Source organism: Canis lupus, chromosome 1 (assembly GCF_011100685.1).
Source record: "Canis lupus familiaris isolate Mischka breed German Shepherd chromosome 1, alternate assembly UU_Cfam_GSD_1.0, whole genome shotgun sequence".
In the NCBI taxonomy this organism is placed as follows: domain Eukaryota; kingdom Metazoa; phylum Chordata; class Mammalia; order Carnivora; family Canidae; genus Canis; species Canis lupus.
In genome coordinates this window covers 36157998-36179440 of record NC_049222.1, presented here as the reverse complement: position 1 = coordinate 36179440, position 21443 = coordinate 36157998, and the positions used below count along the sequence as shown (strand labels likewise).

At 35.8% G+C, this 21443-nt stretch overlaps 1 protein-coding gene across 1 annotated transcript in view; it reads right to left on the bottom strand.

The window, feature by feature from the left end:
• The window catches only part of UTRN (utrophin), a 488613-nt gene that overhangs the window by 278739 nt on the left and 188431 nt on the right, over nucleotides 1–21443 (bottom strand). The window contains 7 exon segments of the mRNA NM_001012395.1: nucleotides 2090–2262; nucleotides 3125–3316; nucleotides 7982–8119; nucleotides 8485–8646; nucleotides 12006–12176; nucleotides 12485–12613; nucleotides 15121–15300. Coding sequence (NP_001012395.1) covers nucleotides 2090–2262; nucleotides 3125–3316; nucleotides 7982–8119; nucleotides 8485–8646; nucleotides 12006–12176; nucleotides 12485–12613; nucleotides 15121–15300 — 1145 coding nt within the window.

Below are 21443 nucleotides of genomic sequence, written 5' to 3'. Positions count from 1 at the left end.
TGGAGGCTTAACCCAAAATACATACCATAATAAAATTCAGATGGGTTAGCTATTTAATATAAACTTCAAGTCAAATAAAATTGTCCTTAAAATATACATACTTAATCTCATAATTAAAAGGTAATTTATATGCATATAAACAAAACAAAATCACAAAGGAAGACTTATGAGATATGATTATATAAAATTAGAACTTCCATATATAAAAAACACCACTAACAAAATTAAAGGGCCCATGAATAAACAAAAAAATATGAATAGTTAATATCCCTAACTTTTGCATATTAGTAAGTAAACAGTAATATCATGATAGAAAAACAAGCAAGGAGGATCACCTAACAATTGACAGAAGAAATAACACTGGGGTCAGTAAACATATATAAGAATATTGAAATCTCACTGATAACCAAAAAATGAAAATAGGAAAATAAAACTGAGATGCAATCCATCACAACACAATTATCAAAAGTTTGTCCAAAAAACAAAAACAAAAATAAACCGTTGATATTAACCAGATTCCATAAGATCCCTTTGACAAATATGGTTGGCAGATATATGACAACTAATTTCATGATGCAATCCAAATCCTCATTAAGTTAAAAGTTATGCTTTAAAAGCCTTGGGATGCCTGGGTGGCTCAGGGTGTGGTCCTGGAGTCCCAGGATAGAGTCCCCCATTAGGCTCCCTGCAGGGAGCCTGCTTCTCCCTCTGCCTATGTCTCTGCCCCCCACCCCTCTCTCATGAATAAACAAATAGAATCTTTTCAAAAAATAAACAAATTTAAAAAACTAAAAGCCTTAAAAGTTATGCTTTGAGGCACCTGGGTAGCTTAGTCAGTTAAGTATTGGCCTTTGGCTCAGGACATGACCCCAGGATCCTGGGATCAAGCCCTCCATGGGGCTCCCTGTTCAGCAGGGAGTCGGCTTCTCCCTCACCCTCCACTTGTACACGCACATGCATACGTGTGCACTTTCTTTTTCCCACTTTTTCAAATAAAATCCTTTTAAAAAGTTGCTATGTTTTAACAAATTACTCATTTTCTAATAATCAAATCTAATGAAGCAAAACTATGCATAAAGATGTATGTAAAAAAATTCTCTAAACATACAGACATGATTTTAAAAATCCATAGAAAGGAATACACCCAAAGGCCATTAACAGTGATCCGTTCAAGGACTGTATACTCACTTGAAATATGAGGGCTAAAACAAACAAAGACAAAGTACATGAGGCTTAGTTTTTGTGTGTGTGTCTCTTAAGTTTTCCAATACCTTTTTCTGGTTAACTTTCCTCTTACACACAGTACTTTATATTGGGCTATTTCACACCTCACTTGCCTTTCCACCACATACACAGCTACTGGCAAAAATCTTATCAGTTTTTATTTCTACTTGCTTTTTTTAAAAAGATTTTATCTATTTAAAATGAGAAACAGAGAGAGAGAGAGAGAGAGAGAGAGAGAGGCAGAGACACAGGCAGAGGGAGAAGCAGGTTCCATGCACGGAGCCCAACATGGGACTCAATCTTGGGTCTCCAGGATCACTCCCTGGGCTGAAGGTGTCGCTAAACTGCTGAGCCACCCGGGCTGCCCTTATTTCTACTTATTAATAGGCCTGGTCAAAATCTAGGAAGAAGAAGACTCAAAAAACATTAAGCAAAATTATTTTTAAAAAACAGTTTTGGGTTATACACAGATTCAAATTATCAATAGCTATTTCTGTTCTTCACTTGCATTAATCATCAAGTGTGTTTCAGAGATGTATTAATGAAAATCTTTTTTAAGTTTTTTAAAGAAAATGAACACCATTTAGATACTAAAAATTAAAGGTGTTTCCTTTAATTATCTAAATATTATGTTGCAAATGATCATCTATGTGTGATGCAATTCCTCTTTCTTTAAGGAACCACACTCATCACAATTTATTAAACAAGGCATAGGACAAGGATGTGAATCTTAGCTTATGTTATTATGTTATTATGTTATGTTACTAAGCTTACACTTAATCTTAGCATACATATGACCTTTGTCATGCCCATGAACCCATAGACCTTTTTAGGAAAAGTAGGTATTAATTTAATTTACACATACCTTTTACGATCATTGTACATTCTATTAATTCTGTCCCATTTTGCATTCAACTGAGTAAGTGTGTCCCGGATTTGAATGGCTTCAGGTCCAGAAGCTTCGAGGATAACATCTGGTTGCTTTTCATGAATAACTGCAATCTGTTCCCCAAGTTTGTCCAGTTGTTCTTTGATATTCTACAAATATATTATCACACATCAATAAAATTCAGCAAAGAGACATGAAGAATGAAATCCCAGATCAAAAATTTATCTTGCATAACATTTATTTAAAATATGAGACATAATAATTGTTGCTCATCAAAACTGAAAGCTTTTTAATGAAATAATACCCCATATTTGCCAAAGTGTGAGAAATACTACCTAATATCCTAATGGCAGAAAAGAAAATCCTCACAGTTGTTCAAAGCAGTATTTGTACAATATCAAAAGCCTCAATATTCTGTAAAGGTAATGAAATGTTTGAAGCTGGAATGATTTATATTTTCAAATAGCTAACAATGCCAATTTAAATGACAGAAATAAGCTATCAAACCTATCAAATCTAATAGTAATTTATTGGAAATGTATATGTAAGCGTAATCAAATTATATGAAAAGGCCTTGATGATATTTAAGAGTCTTATAAATAACTAAAAACTTCCCAAGTCTCTATTAACTTTAAGCAACATGCTATTCCATACCCTAAAAACTGGCCAATCTTAACTTGTTATAGATTACAACATAAATGCTGATATTGTACATCAACTGACAATCAAGTTTATAAGAAAGGTATATGGTTCATGCACGTGTTTGATTAAAGAAGTTTTTGATGTTGCCAGGAATTACTAACTGCATAGTTAAAAATCCATTAACTGCTCTTAAAAATTAAAAATTTGGTAATATTTTATTGGTGAATTGGGAAAGTTTTATTATTCATATACATTATTAATTCCTTGGCACAAATTTTAAATTATAGGCCATCTATAAAGGCACAAGGACAGATTTGCTTTATTCCTACATTAATGGTGGCTACTCAGATGAGGTGCCTGGAGATTTACCTTCAGAGAGTCTTCCTGAAAAGAGAAGTCTTCATAGACAACAGTGCTTAGTTCTGGAGCATTAAGTGATAATTCAGCATCATCCATGGAAAGTAAAACTTTGCTAATTTCAACTAGATAATCTGTGGGGAGAGGTGACAATCGAATTCCAGGAGCAAGCTGACCTGTTCTCCTCTGTTGATTAGGGACTGTCTATAAAAACAATAATAATAGGATACATCTCTTATAATATCCTCACAATAAATAGTAGCAAATAGAAGAAAACACCGTACTATTTTGTGGAGCAATTCAATACCATGAACACAAATAAAAAAAACTAAGTTTTATTTATTTATATTTTTGCCCTGTCTTGCTGTAGAAACTCTAACAATCTCTACTCTGATTTTCTTCTGTAGCCTGCAGTGAAAGAGTATAAAGAAGTTAAAGTTTGAAAGGTTTTTAAGACATGTGCTTACTAAACTTATTTAGTAAACAAGAAAATACAACAACTCCTTTCCTGACCTGTTGGGGAAATGAGAATATGCCACAAATCATAAAATCTTATATGAAATAAAACATTTTAATATCATTATCATTTTACCCATTTTGTAAAATGTCACAATTAGATTAAAAACTTCTGGGCCTCACTGTTGAAAACATAAATAAGTTAAACAAGTATTCATAACATAAGAAATGCAACAGTGGTTTTGATTAAAATAATATCCAGGTAATTCAGTATATGACCTTAATCTTTGAGAACAATATTACAGAACATGACTCCTATATAACACAATCAATTCAGACAGATCCTTAGGCGGGTGGACTACCTATTTGGGTACATTTATTCATATATCCTCCATCAGAGCTTTCTCAACAAAACAATGCTCTCTGGGATGGGCTACCAGCCTTGCAGGCATTCAAGTCCTTTACTCCAAATGGCTACAGTTCATTAAATGCCATCTACTACTTGTAAACAGCAAAGTGCATCTTCTCATGAATTAAGGTGGCTTCCCAGATGCTTTCACTATTTTCCTCTATTGAACCTCTAAAAAAATGGTATTCCTTTGCATATTCAAATATGGCAGTGAAAATGATCATAAATACATGTTCAATGAGGTACTATCTTAAAGATGGTTATGTTTGGGCAGCCCGGGTGGCTCAGCGGTTTAACGCTGCCTTCAGCCCAGGGCCTGATCCTGGACACCCAGGATCGAGTCCCACATCGGGCTCCCTGTATGGAGCCTGCTTGTCCCTCTGCCTGTGTCTCTGCCTCTCTCTTTTTCTCTCTCTCTCTCTCAAACGAATAAATTAATAAAATCTTTCAAAAAAAAACCTTAAAAAATGGTTATGTTTATACTTCCTAAATGAAACCAAGATTCAAGACTAAAACCAGTGAATCAACAACATGGTGTTGAATATAGAGGTGTGCATTTATTTGTCTCCTAGAATGCGATAAAATACTTTTAGCAATTGGATAGTCTTGATTAGCAAGATAGAGGCAAGCCAAAGATTTCCTGATTTTATCCACAGGATTATTTATACTTGATTCTAATATTAGTTTTATTATCCCGATGCCACACATTCAAATTTTACTCAGAAAGCATTTCTAGATATTTACCCATGAGTCCAAGAAGGGAAATTATATTTTTTAAGCAAATATTAAAAAATGGGAAGGTCTGCAGGTATTGTAAATAGGAAGTTCCAAGTAAAAAAAAAAAAAAATCACATTCATTAAAGACTACCTTTTCCTATTCAGACTATAAAGATAACCTAGGATTTTCTGAGTCTCCACACTCTTGTAGAAGCAGCAAGGGCAGTTTGAAATTTAAACATGAGCTTTCTGTATTCCCAAAATAGATTTTATCCCAAGAGAGTAATCAATCAAAATGTCTTAGGAGAAGAAAAAAAAAAGTCCTCGAGATCTGACCCAGACTTTACTTCTGGATAATTTTATCTTTAAAAAATTCTGCAGGACACAGAAATGCAAATATACTGCAAGCTAATGCTAACATTAGACAGTGTTAAATGATGTTACTCATATAATATACAACCTAAATTCCAGATAAATAGATTAAAAAGTTCATTTTACATGAACATTTTATAAAAAGGTCATAAGTTTTGTTTTTATCAAACCATAGAGAAAAACCAGAACTAAACAGAACTGAATATTCATTATCTCTGTGGAAAATAAGTACTTTTCAGATCCTAAACAGGCTGAGGGAAAACACACACACACTCACACAGGACAAATACACTCATGCAGGGCTAAACAAAAATTTTAAATGGTTCCATGTTAAAGATAAAATAATTAGGAAAAAAAGTAGGAGCGCCTGGGTGGCTCATTTGGTTAAATGTCTGCCTTCAGCTCAGGTCATGATCCCAGGGTCCTGGGATGGAGCCCCACAAAGGGCTTCCTGCTCAGAGAGGAGTCTGCTTCTTCCCCTCCCTAGACCCCTCCCCTTGCTTATGAACTAACTCTTTCTCTCTCTCTCTCTCTCTCTCTCTTTCTCTCTCTCTCTCTCGCAAATAAACAAAGCCTTAAAAAATGATAAAATAATTAGAAGATGAAAATCAACAAGAAAATACTTTTATAGCAAATATGACAGGAGACTAATATCTTTATTTTATAAAGGGCTCACACATATTTTAAAAATAGTAACACATACTCTCAATAAACAAATGGAAAAGGTCATTTACACACATTTCAAGTAAGAAAATGAGTTCTTTAAATGTGGTTCTCAATTCTGACTGAACATTAGAATTGTGTTTGTTTCAAGAGAGTTCACATATAGGTCCAACCTAAGAGATTTTGTTTAACTGCTTTGGGGGTCAGATTTTTTTAATTCCCCAAGAGATTCTAATGTTTATACGTAAGACACGGTTTTAAAACTGCAAATTTAAAAAATTGCAAATTCGAAGAAGTATATTACCTAATGAAACAAGGACAAAAACATTTCAAATATTTTAAAAACATTTTAGTTACAATAACTAAACTACTGAATCCAAAACGAAATGAACTTGTTGTAAAGTATATTAGTACTCTTAAGAAACATATTTATTCATTTGTTAAAAGTCCAAAAATTATTTCTATTTTAGACCAGTAATGATTGACGATTTGAAACCCAAAAATAAAGTTCTAGGAAAACAAGATATTTTTCAAAGTATCAATGAAGCAAAGAACTATAATATCATCTCAAAAATGTTAGAAATAAAAATGGAGCCACGCCTTAAAAAGATAACACATTTATCAGGTAAAATAAAGAGATAAAACCCACACCAGGGAATAGGAATAAAATTAGCAAGATCTCAAAGATGCAAAGGCACCTGTGTGTTTGGGAAAATGCAGAAAGCCAGCATAGCTATACTCCTGGTGAGTGCCAGTGAGTCAAAGAGGTAGCTGGAAGCCAGACAGAAGAAGCCTTAGTGTATCATTATAGTGATGAACTTTGCACTTGTAGTTTCTTCTGTATTTTGCAGTATTTTCTTGAACACTTTCTTAGTTAAAGGAATGTCATGACCAGCCATAACTCTGGAGGGGAATAATTCTGAGGACCACTTGGAGGATGGGCTAGAGTTAAGAAAAACTGGACATAAGAAAACCCGGCTTGGGACACACTGCAGTGCCTAACAGGAGAAAAATCACAGGAGTCTGAATTATGGAAAGGAGAGAGGACAAAGAGATTCAGTCATTTCCCCAGGGTTGTAAAGCAAGTAGAGCTGTGTCTAATTTCAGGCTCAGCTGCATCTTACTTCCTTCGGAAGTGATGGTTTTAATACCTACTTGATGTGGTGTGAGGAACAAGAAATAGTTGAAAAGATTTTGAGGTTTCTATTTTGAGAATACATCGTTTTTGAGGAAATATAAGGAATACTAAGGGAATACATTAGGAAATATGGGTGGGAAGCGAGAGGACACGTTTAGGTTGGGACATGTTACAATATTGCATGCATAAGGCACATACAAACAGAGACATCTCACAGGCAGCAAGCTGAGAGGAGTAGAATCTTCTACTAGGTTCAACATCCTCAACTAAAAATGGTTCTGGAGACCCGGGATCGAATCCCACGTCGGGCTCCCGGTGCATGGAGCCTGCTTCTCCCTCTGCCTGTGTCTCTGCCTCTCTCTCTTTCTCTCTCTGTGACTATCATAAATAAATAAACATTTAAAAAAATAAATACATAAAAATGGTTCTTAGAGGGATTACCTAAGAACAGACTTTTAGAGAACACCAACACACTTAGCAATGCAGTTGGGAAGATGGCCACTGAAAAGGAAGTTAGTAGTGAATCTTTTTCTAGAATATAATCATAGTTCATCAATTCATAAATTTAGTTATTTGTAAACGAATATTTTTTGAGGTGATTAAGACCTCCATATATAAAATACAGAACTGAAGGAGAAAGTCACTTTTATTTTTTTTAAAGATTTTATTTATTTATTCATAGAGACACAGAGAGAGAGAGAAAGAGAGAGAGAGGGAGAGACACAGGCAGAGGGAGAAGCAGGCTCCATGCAGGGAGCCCGACATGGGACTTGATCCGGGGTCTCCAGGATCACACCCCGCGCTGCAGGCAGCGCTAAACCGCTGCGCCACCGGGGCTGCCCAGGAAGTCACTTTTAAAAGGATAGATGCCTTTTAGATTTAATACATTATCAGAAGTCCAAAAGAGATCCCAAAAATAGGACTTTGTTTCTATTTTCTTTGAATCCTGTCCCATCTAAAAATACAAATGTTATTTAGTAATGCATACCAGGAAGGAGAAAGGGATACTATTCCACCTGTTTTTTAAGGTATCCATGAAACCAGCATCAAATATTGGAATGGCAAGAGCTAAATAAGTTATTTAAAGAATACAGAGTCCCTTGGGAGATAATACCTTAGTTTTATTGTATCTTGTCCGCAAAAGTAGTAACTGCAAACGGATCTTTTCTTTTTTATTATCCTCCATAGGTTGATGTAACATTTGTTCTCCTCTTTGTAGAACTTCCTCAATTTGGGCTCTCTCCTCATCCACCTGAATGTTTAATAGGAAAAACAATTTACTCAAAAGAAAAAAATGCACAGCATCACTTACTAATCATTTCCCAAGAAGGAGAACTAACCTACAAAGTGTGAGATCAGTCAAGATCTGTTCATCTGAATAAGTAACAAAAATTCATGTTTTTTAAAAATATTTCAAATTTGAAGTTAAAATATCTTATAAAGAATGTTAGTTTAGCAGAAGTTAAAGAACATTTAGACAACACTTGGCAGAAAATCACATTTGGGTCTATTCTTTGGCATGATTTGGCAGATTCTTTGGCTAAACATCATTGATATAAAAATATAATTAACAGAAAAGTAAGAACACCGTGACTTTGAAAATCTCCTTGAACTAACCTTTTCATCTTCACCACTGAATTCCAAGTGTTTTTCCACAACTTTTAACATATTTTCTATGTCACTTTCTAATTTTTCCAGATCAGAGAAAAGTACATCAGCTTCAAATGCTTCAGTGGTAACCAGACGTTGGTACGATAATGGTTCCTGGCCAATTAGCAACTGCAGAAGTTAAAATATTCGTTGAAAAGATACATTCTTAACTAGACCATCATTAATTAGAGGGATAGAGTGTCAAGAGAGGAGCTAGCATTTATTTGAATTAACTTTAATTTCATTCATTCACAGAGCAATGAGTTTATCTATTTGGGCTTCTCAGAGCTATCCATTTTCTCCAAACTCCAGCCAGAGATGTGAGCTAGTGTGCAAAGAACAGTGGCTCCCTGGAGTGCTGTGTGGAGGATTCTGAGATCCCATATGAGCACAACACAAAATAGGACCAAGGCCTAAAAACCATCCCTGCCCTGGCCACAGAAAGAAGAAGGGTGAAGCAGCTGTGCGGTTCAGTGGTTGAGTGTCTGCCTTCAGCTCAGGTCATGATCCCGGGGTCCTGGGATCAAGTCCTGCACTGGGTTCCCTGCATGGAGCCTGCTTCTCCTGCCTATGTCTCTACCTCTCTCTGTGTCTCTCATGAATGAATAAATAAAATCTGAAAGAAGAAAGAAGAAAGAAGAAAGAAAGAATAGGAAGAAAAGAAAGAATAGAAAACGAAAAGAACAAAGAAAAGAAGAGAAGAACGAAAACAAGAAAGAAAGAAAGAAAAAGAAGAAAAAGAAGCCCCACTCCCCCCGCCTACAGCCCTCCTCCCCCAGACGCCCCACGCCCCCCCTCCCTCCCCCTCCCGCACTACCTCCCTCCCCAATCCCGCACGACCGCCCCCATCCCTCCCTCCCGCCCTCCCGAAGACCGCTCGCATCTCCTTCCGAGAAGAGAGAGAGAGAAAGGGCCACCACGGAGTATAGGTACATCCCATAGAATGTCTCCCAGGTAACCTTCCCCCATGGAATCTCCTTTGGATTTTGATATCCAAACTGAAAAAGTACATATTTCTCAATGTGGTATTTTCAGACAGTATCACTACAGAAAAACTTTATAATTATATGACTAAACTCAGTGTAACAACTTTAATAAAATTAACGTGCAGGAAAATAACAGGATGTTGGCTGAGCATAGGGAAACAAGGTTCTCACACTGATTATGGAAGTAGAAATTGGCACAAACTTTTGTAAGACTCTGGAAAATGTATTTAATGGCATTTATATGCACAACTTTTACAACAATTTCAAGGAATTCTAAGAATTGACCCTAAGGGCATGTTAACAAATGAGCAAAAAGACATGCATAAAAGGATTTTGACAATTCAGTATTATTAAAGCACACTGAAAGTGGAAAATTGACTTACAAAAGTATAACAGATCATATAACGGAAAACCTCATAGCTGCTAAAAATCATGTCAAAGGAGAACATATAAGACAATATAAAAATTTTGATATTTTAATATCACATACATAGGAGTAAAAGTAGACATGTGTGCCCAAATAGTAACAGAAGTTATTGATCAGAACAATAATAATTTTTCTTCTTTGTAGTTCCTCTCACTCCAACCCTATCTCATGCCTTCCTCTTTTATACCAGGAAAATCCTCCTAAATACCTTCTGAAAAGTACAAATGAGCTTAGATCAGAAGGTAGAGAAGTAACATCAAAGCTAAGGAAGAGAGAGTTAAAGCAGTTATTTATTTTCTTTATGTTGTGAATAATCTAAGTATATTCATAAGCTATGAAAGACAGTTTAGCCTATTATGTCAGCTATTTCAAATTATTTTTTTGTATATTTTTTATTGGAGTCCAATTTGCCAACATATAGCATAACACCCAGTGCTCATCCCATCAAATGGCCCTCTCAGGGCCCATCACCCAGTCACCCCATCCCCCCCGTCCACCTCCCCTTCCACTACCCCTTGTTCATTTCCCAAAGTTAGGAGTCTCTCATGTTTTGTCACCCTCTCTGATATTTCCCACTCATTTTCTCTCCTTTCCCCTTTAATCCCTTTCACTATTTTTTATAGTCCCTGAATGAATGAAACCATATAATGTTTATCAGCTATTTCATTTTTTATATATTTATTTTTTATTGGTGTTCAATTTGCCAACATATAGAATAACACCCAGTGCTCATCCCATCAAGTGCCCCCTCAGTGCCCATCACCCAGTCACCCCTATCCCCCGCCCACCTCCCTTTCTATCACCCCTAGTTTGTTTCCCAGAGTTAGGAGTCTCTCATGTTCTGTCTCCCTTTCTTATCAGCTATTTCAAGTTAAAGCAGACTTAGACAATATTTACTTCCTGAAAAAAAAGAGGGTGCTTCCTCTTAGATAATTTCCACACACAACTCTCAAGAGGTAGAATTAACCAAATACTCAAAAATGTCAACCCACGGGCCCAGCTGGGATTCTGAAAACCTCATAATCCTCTGTCAGAATGAACACCTGGTTTGGGTGACCCCCAAAGTCAGCTATGCTGCTTTGTTTTTTGCCCTAGCAAACCATCAAAATGTTCTCATCTTTTCAATTTAACATTTACTGAGCACTCGGCACACTCCAGGACTTAAGAACACTACAGTAAAATGCTTCATTTCCTCCCCTCAGGAAACAGGGAAAGAAGAAAGGGAATTAGTAAGATACATACAAAGAGAAAAATTATAATACGGTAGCATAAATAACTTTTTTAAGGGAAATTTCTATTTATTATCCTCTTATTTAAATTTATAAAGCCCTTTTTCAAATTTATAAGCAGATAGCAGCTTTTCTGCATTAGGTTTAAATTGTGAAATTTCTTGTAACTTTTAGATGCAACAAAATAAAAACAAGTTCACAAGCATGTAGTATGCACAAATTTATAAAGTATGACTACACAATATTGGGTTTAATACACATGCCTGGTTTGAGAATGAATTTTATTTTTTTTTAAGACTGGTTGGTTGATTGATTGATTTGATAGAGAGACGAGGGGGAATAGCAAAGTGGGAAGAAGGAGAGAGAAACTTAAGCAGACTGTACTGATCACAGGGCCTGAAGCAGAGCTCAATCTCATGACCCTGAGATCATGACCTGAGCAGAAACCAAGAGTTGATCGCTTAACCAACTGGGCCACCCAGGCACCTCCCCACTTTTTAAAGATTTATTTTTTTTTATTTCAGACAGACATACAGAGAGAGAGCTAGAACACGAGCACAGGGTGGGGAGGGGCAGGGGGTGGTCTTATAACCAATTTTAACTTTTCATTGACACTTCAAAAGCTTTTCTCAAATGGGTTATTTTCTTCAACACTAATTTCCTGTTGTCTCTCCTTTATACATAAAATCACAAATAGGGACCGATCACTCCCAAGTGATTAAAATCACTCCCAAGTGATTAAAATCACTTTATTTCAAAAATTTTTGATGTATATACTATAAAATCATTTATGGAGATGCATGCCCACAGGAAAAAATAGTTTTATATTAAAATATAATTACTTACATTGGCACTCCTGATATGTTGAGACACCTTTTCAAAGTTTCTATTCAGTTCGGCTAATTTTGGTTCTACAAGCTCCCTGCTTGAGCCTCCACGAGCATTCATCAAAACAACAGCCTGATCACGGACATTTTCAACTTGGAGGTTGGCATCATCCAGCTCAGATATTAAACGCTAATTGTAAGAAAACACAGAATTATCACGTGGGAAATATCAAAACCAAACATGGGCATGACGCTAACTCAGAATTACAGGCAGTTTACATGAATTTCTTGGATCCCTGGAAAAGATTTTAGAACAATCAATTTAATGAAGAGCTGTTCATATCGGACTCATCCAAGACCACAGTTTCTCCCACCAAAATAAAAACTAATGAATCTACTGCAAGGGAAGAATGAGTGCACCAGTAACTTGGAGCATTAAAGAAAAGACCACACCAAAACCTTCCACTCCCACTGTTATTGATGCTCTGTGCTTGGTACCTTCACGATTTCTTCCCGTTTACTCGCGGGTTTTTTTTCAATCTCATCCAACAGAGCTTCAGCTTGATAAAGCCAGGTACTTATGTGAGCTACATTTCCATCAAATACTTCCAACTGGTTCTGATGATTCTAGAAAGGAATTAATAAAATACTTGCAATCAGATGCAGTATTTAAGACAATAAACTTAGATGACCTTTAAAAGACCTGCAAAAAGCCAAATACATGCTGAATTTCAAGACAGGATTCTGTTTTTCTGTGAAGTACCTTCCCAGTAAATAAATCTCATTCCTAAAAAAGCACAGTTATGGTTATGTACTTTGTAAATCTATTTGATTTAGGCCTCAATACAACAAAAATTTGAAGAAGGATAAAAGGTAAAACTTTTTCAATTTCATTTTGTTTGTCTCCCTTATTCTTCATTCTTCTAAGTAATTCCATTTACACCCCTTGATCATATTTTTTAATGAACTTAAAAAGTAATAACATAAAAGAATGCTTAAAGTATGGGTTGAAGAAGATTCCTTGCTCAGTGGACTATAACTGACTGGCAGGCCCGCGGCTTGTCAGCTCAGTGCCGCCAGCACTTAACAGCAGAGCTGGCACAGTCCTCACTAACATTTCCTGGAGTAGGACAGAAAAAGTGATTGAGGGAATAAATGTGAAAACCACCAGAAAACAGTTAAGCCAATTAAAACAAAGCAAAATAGCTGAGGCTAAGGCAAGAATTTAGGAGTTGACCAAAAAGAATAGGGAAGCCTTTTGATGAAATTAACAGCTTTTAAGAGCTGTGTTTTATAGAATAAAGGAAACTAGAAAAAAATCTTAGAAGTATTTAAAAGACAAGAAAACAAATTGTTAATCCATAATATGGAAGAATAGTTAAAAAAAGAAAAGGAGAACTCATAAATAAGAACAGTTTGGACAGTGATCTGGTGTCTAACAAAGAACCGATGACCACCACTTATTTAATGTTAAATGTTCTAGGGGTTCCTGGGTGGCTCATTGAGTTAAGCATCTGCTTTCTACTCAGGTCATGATCTCAGGGTCCAGGGATCAGGCCGCATTGGGCTCCCTGCTCAGCTAGGAGTCTGCTCCTCCCTCTCCCTCTGCCCTCCCCCAGGCTCATGCTCACTCCCTCTCTCTCCCTCTCTCAAATAAATAAATAAAATCTCTTTAAAAAAATGTTCTAATAGGACTATAAAGGTATCATTTGAATTTGAAAGGAGAATTTGGAAGGTATAAATTTAAGAATATAGAAGTAAGGGTTGTGAGAACGTGGAACAAAGTTAGTTACAATAAAAATGAATATATAAAATATATAATGAACATATTCTACGAGCCAAGAGTCTCATATTCATTATTTAACATTTAAGAACTCTGAGATATGTTCTTTTATTCTAATTTTATATATACAGAAATTAAAATGTAACAATATTTAAGTAATTTACCCAAGTTTTGCAGATAAATTGTGTTTGGATAAGAAGCTGACAGATCAGGATGTGAGCCCATGAAAGAAACTCAATGCCCTACACATTCTGATTGATTTCAATAAATGCTCAAACGCAAAATAATTTATTTTTGTCTCTATTTATTATTATCCAATAATTCTATGAATTTGAAAAAGTCCTATCTCAGATACAACAAAACAAAACAATAATTTATAGATAAAACTTCTTCTAAGGGAAGAGAGAAGGGAAGTTGCCATATATTTATTGTTAATATAAGAGGGACAGAAAACCACTGTGAAACTTAAATGGTCATTACTAGTGGTATAATCAAAGACTAAAACCATACAACCTTTAATAAGTAGCATAAGCATCATCATGATATCTACAATTGATTATTTTAAGTATTAATTATAGATCATATATACATGTTTTATATCACATAATCATCACAAAAACTGTATGAGGTAGAAATTATAGTAATGTCCATTTTATATATGAGAAAACTGAGATTTATTTATTTTCTTTAAAGATTTTATTTATTTATTCATGAGAGAGATACACAGAGAGAGAGAGAGGCAGAGACGTAGGCAGAGGGAGAAGCAGGCTCCATGTAGGAGCCCGACCCCGATATGGGACTCGATCCCAGGATCCCGGGATCACGCCCTGAGCCAAAGGCAGATGCTCAACCACTGAGCCACGCAGGCATCCCAAGAAAACTGAGATTTAGAGAGCATTCAAGTGATGACCAGTGTCATACAGCTCATAGTCAAAATTTTTACTTAGGCTACCAGATGCTAGTATGCCATTATTAGAACATTATACATATATATATATATGTATATGTATATGTATAAACTATATATATATATATATAGTTTATAATAGCATGAAAATTAAATATAAAATAAAATCATTAAAATATAACAAATGAGGTACACTTACTAGGATACTAAAGTACATGTTCCTATGTATGTCACAAATGGTTTTTCACTTAATAGAGACATTTTGAACTCTTTCTATTTACTATGTTTTCAAAGGAAAAAATAACATGTAACCAAATGAAACTAATTCACTTGAAGCAAAATATTATAGTGACACACAAAAAAGAGATTCCAATCAAAGCTGTATTGGCTTTTAAATAATTAAAGGGGAAAAGGTTTCATCATTAAATTTTCTCTAAAACATACCATTAACGTATTGCACCAATCTTCTGTCCAGGTGCGGACACGGCTCCACCCAGCATTAAGGACACAGAGCCTCTCCTCTAAAATGGGCTCACTGCCCTCAATCAAGTTTTGAAGGGCAGCACTACTCTCTGTGATGGTATTTAAATCAGCTTTTCTCTTTTCCAGATCCTTCAGAACATTCTAGAAAAGAAAAATACCATGATCTACTTGATTTTTCAGAACATTGTATGAAGGTTATTTTGTTGCTGTTTTTATTTCAAGATTTTATTTAAATTCAAGCTCATTAACATATAGTGTAGTATTAGTTTCAGGGGTAGAATTTAGTGATTCAGCACTTGAATATAACACCCAGTTTATACAACTTAAATTTTTAAATGACTTTTTTTTTTACTTATGTATAGTAGTCCACAACTCCCCTATATAATTATTCACAACATGTCAAAGGCTTCCAAAACTCCACAACTTACTAATATGTTGAGGGTTCTGAAATTCCTAATAAAAAATAAAACATTTAATTATGCAAATACAAAAAATAAATTCAGTTGTGAAAAAGGATCATTTCATTAATTTTACATACAAATGCTATTTGCTACACACAAACACCAAATATCTTCATCATTCCTTTAGACATAAAAAATGAATTTTACTTTCAGTAACTAAAAGCTGCCAAAACAGAACTATCCCAGAAGTCACAATTCTACAAATTTTATAATGAATTTATCTCCTAGACTACTACAGGAAACCAACACTGTGTACGACATTTATTTGGAAGGATAACACCACAAAAAATACCTCATCTTAACTAAATCATAGGAGAACTAGCATGTCTAAGCTGTAGTCATATAGTTGCCATATGCAAAGATAATACTCTGGGTAGTATAGTGACAACTTGATTCGTACATTTGTAAGTCTGACCAGGCAAGACATGTACTCAGAGAAATACAGCAAAAATGCTATCTTCCAAAATTAAAACTATGAAGTTATAAAATCAAAAGTAACGAGCATATCTACCCCACTGCTATTGTACCTTTTTAAACCAACATTTAAACAAATCATTTCAAGGAGCTCATTTATATTTAATCTCACATCATTAAATGACATTTTGGAAGATATAAAAATTGCAAATTCCCAGATGAGTCAAGGTTGAAACATTTACTTGGCCATATCAAACACTGGTATATTTATAAAGGCACTAAAATGTTTCCTTTAAATGTTCTTGTCCAGAAGGAAGAAAAAAAAAAAAAGAAAAACAACCCACAGCCATGCTCTCTACAGTTAAGACTTTCTACATACATTTATTTCACTGGGAATGTACTGACTGACTAGAACAGTCCTTAAAAACTATATGAAATAATTATCTACAAGTAATTAAATGTAAATAACATGCTAATAGACTATACTGTAAAGAAAGTGACTACACTGAAAATAATATTTAAGCTATTGAATAAAAATGCTATTAAAGGTCAGGAATGAAAATGTCATTTAAATGTTTACAATGCGAATACACATTCTTCTCAAGTGCACATGGAACTTTCTCCAGAATAGACCACATATTGAGTCACAAATCAGGTCTTAACCGATACCAAAAGCCTGGGATCATCCCCTGCATATTTTCAGACCATAATGATTTGAAACTAGAACTAAACCACAAGAAGTTTGGATGGATTTCAAACACGTGGAGGTTAAAGACCATCCTGCTAAAAGATGAAAGGGTCAACCAGGAAATTAGAGAAGAATTAAAAAGTTCATGGAAACTAATGAGAATGAAGATACAACCATTCAAAATCTTTGGGATACAGCAAAAGCAGTCCTGAGGGGGAAATACATCGCAATACAAGCATCCATCCAAAAACTGGAAAGAACTCAAATACAAAAGCTAACCTTGCACCTAAAGGAGCTGGAGAAGGAACAGCAAATAAAACCTTCACCCAGCAGAAGAAGAGAATTAATAAAGATTCGAGCAGAACTCAATGAAATAGAGACCAGAAGAACTGTGGAACAGATCAACAAAACCAGGAGTTGGTTCTTTGAAAGAATTAATAAGATAGATAAACCATTATCCAGTCTTATTTAAAAAGAAGAGAGAAAAGACTCAAATTAATAAAATCATGAATGAGGGATCCCTGGGTGGCGCAGCGGTTTGGCGCCTGCCTTTGGACCAGGGCGCGATCCTGGAGACCCAGGATCGAATCCCACATCAGGCTCCCGGTGCATGGAGCCTGCTTCTCCCTCTGCCTGTGTCTCTGCCTCTCTCTCTCTCTCACTGTGTGCCTATCATAAAAAAAATAAAATAAAATAAAATCATGAATGAGAAAGGAGAGATCACCACCAATACCAAGGAAATACAAATGATTTTTAAAATGTATTATGAAGAGTTATATGCCAATAAATTAGGCAATCTAGAAGAAATGGATGCATTTCTGGAAAACCACAAACTACCAAACCTGAACAGGAAGAAATAGAAAACCTGAACAGGCCGATAACCAGGGAGGAAATTGAAGCAGTCATTAAAAACCTCCCAAGACACAAAAGTTCAGGGCCAGATGGCTTCCCTGGGGAATTCTATCAAACTTTTTTTTTAAGATTTTATTTATTTATTCATAGAAACGAGAGAGAGAGAGAGAGAGAGAGAGAGAGAGGCAGAGACACAGTCAGAGGGAGAAGCAAGCTCCATGCAGGGAGACTGACATGGGACTTGATCCAGGGTCTGCAGGGAGACTGACATGGGACTTGATCCAGGGTCTCCAGGATCACGCCCTGGGCTGCAGGTGGCGCTAAACCGCTGCGCCACCTACCACTGTGCCACCGGGGCTGCCCTCTATCAAACGTTTAAAGAAGAAACCATACCTACTCTACTAAAGCTGTTCCAAAAGATAGAAAGAGATGGAGTACTTCCAAACTCATTCTATGAGGCCAGCATCACCTTAATTCCAAAACCAGACAAAGACCCCACCAAAAAGGAGAACTATAGACCAATATCCCTGATGAACACAGATGCACAAATTCTCAGCAAGATACTAGCCAATAGGATCCAACAGTACATTAAGAAGATTATTCACCATGACCAAGTGGGATTTATCCCTGGGATGCAAGGCTGGTTCAACATTCGTAAAGCAATCAATGTAATAGATCATATCAGCAAGAGAAAAAACAAGAACCATATGATCCTCTCATTAGATGCAGAGAAAACATTTGACAAAATACAGCATCCATTCCTGATCAAAACTCTTCAGAGTGTAGGGATAGAGGGAACATTCCTCAGCATCCTAAAAGCCATCTACGAAAAGCCCACAGCAAATATCCTTCTCAACGGGGAAACACTGGGAGCCTTTCCCCTAAGATCAGGAACAGGACAGGGATATCCACTCTCACCACTGCTATTCAACATAGTTATTAGATGTCCTAGCCTCAGCAACCAGGCAACAAAAAGAAATAAAAGGCATTCAAATTGGCAAAGAAGAAGTCAAACTCTCCCTCGTCGCCAATGACATGATACTGTACATAGAAAACCCAAAGACTCCCTCCTCAAGATTGCTAGAACTCATACAGCAATTTGGCAGTGTGGCAGGATACAAAATCAATGCCCAGAAATCAGTGGCATTTCTATACACTAACAATGAGACTGAAGAAAGAGAAATTAAGGAGTCAATCCCATTTACAATTGCACCCAAAAGCATAAGATACCTAGGAATAAACCTAACCAAAGAGATAAAGGACCTATACCCTCAAAACTACAGAACACTTCTGAAAAAAATTGAGGAAGACACAAAGAGGTGAAAAAATATTCCATGCTCATGGATTGGAAGAATTAATATAGTGAAAATGTCAATGTTACACAGGGCAATATACACATTTAATGCAATCCCTATCAAAATACCGTGGACTGTCTTCAGAGAGTTGGAACAAACCATCTTAGGATTTCTGTGGAATCAGAAAAGACCCCGAATAGCCAGGGGAATATTGAAAAAGAAAACCATAGCTGGGGGCATCACAATGCCAGATTTCAGGTTGTACTACAAAACTGTGATCATCAAGACAGTGTGGTACTGACACAAAAACAGAAACATAGACCAATGGAACAGAATAGAGAATCCAGAAGTGGACCCTCAACTATGTGGTCAACAAATATTCAACAAAGCAGAAAATACTGTCCACTGGAAAAAAAAACAGTCTCTTCAATAAATGGTGCTGGGAAAATTGGACATCCACATGCAGAAGAATGAAACTAGACCACTCTCTTTCACCATACACAAAGATAAACTCAAAATGGATGAAAGATCTAAATGTGAGACAAGATTCCATCAAAATCCTAGAGGAGAACACAGGCAACACCCTTTTTGAACTTGGCCACAGCAACTTCTTGCAAGATACATCCACGAAGGCAAAAGAAACAAAAGCAAAAATGAACTATTGGGACTTCATCAAGATAAAAAGCTTCTGCACAGCAAAAGAAATAGTCAACAAAACTAAAAGACAACCCACAGAATGGGAGAAGATATTTGCAAATGGCCTATCAGATAAAGGGCTAGTATCCAAGATTTATAAAAAACTTATTAAACTCAACAGCAAAGAAACAAACAATCCAATCATGAACTGGCCAAAAGATGTGAACAGAAATTTCACAGAGGAAGACATAGACATGGCCAACAAGCACATGAGAAAATGCTCCGCATCACTGGCCATCAGGGAAATACAAATCAAAACCACAATAAGATAACCACCTTACACCCGTGAGAATGGTGAAAATTAACAAGACGGGAAACAACAAATGTTGGAGAGGATGTGGAAAAGGGGAACCCTCTTGCACTGTTGCTGGGAATGTGAACTGGTGCAGCCACTCTGGAAAACTGTGTGGAGGTTCCTCAAAGAGTTAAAAATAGATCTGCCCTACGACCCAGCAATTGCACTGCTGGGGATTTACCCCAAAGATACAAATGCAGTGAAAGACCGACACACCTGCACCCCAATGTTTATAGTAGCAATGTCCACAACAGCCAAACTGTGGAAGGAGCCTTGGTGTCCATCGACAGATGAAGAGATAAAGAAGCTGTGGTCTATGTATAAAATGGAATGTTACTCAGCCATTAGAAACGACAAATACCCACCACTTGCTTTGACGTGGATGGAACTGGAGGGTATTATGCTGAGTGAAGTAAGTCAATCGGAGAAGGATAAATATTACATGGTCTCATTCATTTGGGGAATATAAAAATTAATGAAAAGGAATAAAGGGAAAGGAGAGAAAATGAGTGAAAATATCAGTGAAGGTGATAAAACATGAGAGACACCTAATTCTGAGAAACGAACAAGGGGTAGTGGAAAGGGAGGTGGGCGGGGGGTTGGGGTGACTTGGTGATGGGTACTGAGTACGGCACTTGACTGGATGAGCACTGGGTGTTAATGCAATATGTTGGCAAATTGAACTCCAATTAATAAATAAATAATAAATAAATAAATATTTACAATGCAAAACTTTTACACAATTTTTAGGTGCAAATACATTAAAATGTTGTGAAATCTTAATGTTTCTTAAATCTAGAAACAATATTGAAAAAGTGGGTCCCCTACTGATGTTTCATCTGATTTACTCTAGTACTGTGAATTCATGACTTGTATTTACCATCTTCATTATTTCAAACCTGAAATAAGATTAAATGGGAATTTTAAAATAAGTAGTACCAGAAGAGGCAAACTTACCACTGTTTTAGCTCTTTACCTTTAAAAATTATGAGAATCAATTAATTGAACTGAATTGAATTGATGTGAGTAAAAAACTAACTGAATTGATGTCAGTATACAAAGATGGATGATTAAAAATTAAAAATGCAAAAAATCAGTGTCACCTATGAACAAGCTACAAGTAATGAGTAAAAAAAGAAAAAAAGCATACTTTTTATATACCTATAAAAATAAGTATATAAGAATAAATATCCTTGTATATATATATAAAATGTCTTTGAGGCATTATGTAGTAATATAAAAAAATTGGGGAGGGGGAGTGAAACATACCATGTTACTAAGACGACTTATAGCAAAGATATTTATTCTCCTCAAAAAAAATCTATAAATAATGGCAATTCAAACCAAAATTTCCAATCAAATTTTTAAAATAATTTCAGACTAATATTTCTAAAGTTTATATGAGTATAAACACATACACACAAACAGAAGCATAAAGACAGGGAATCCACTAACTACATGTTGAAATATATTATGAAGCCATAGAGTTAAACAGCTGAAGAACAATTCAGAGGGTCAGATCAGTGAAGCAGAAAACAGAGAAAAGCAATAGGCAAAAAGAATACATGAATTTAGCATCTCAA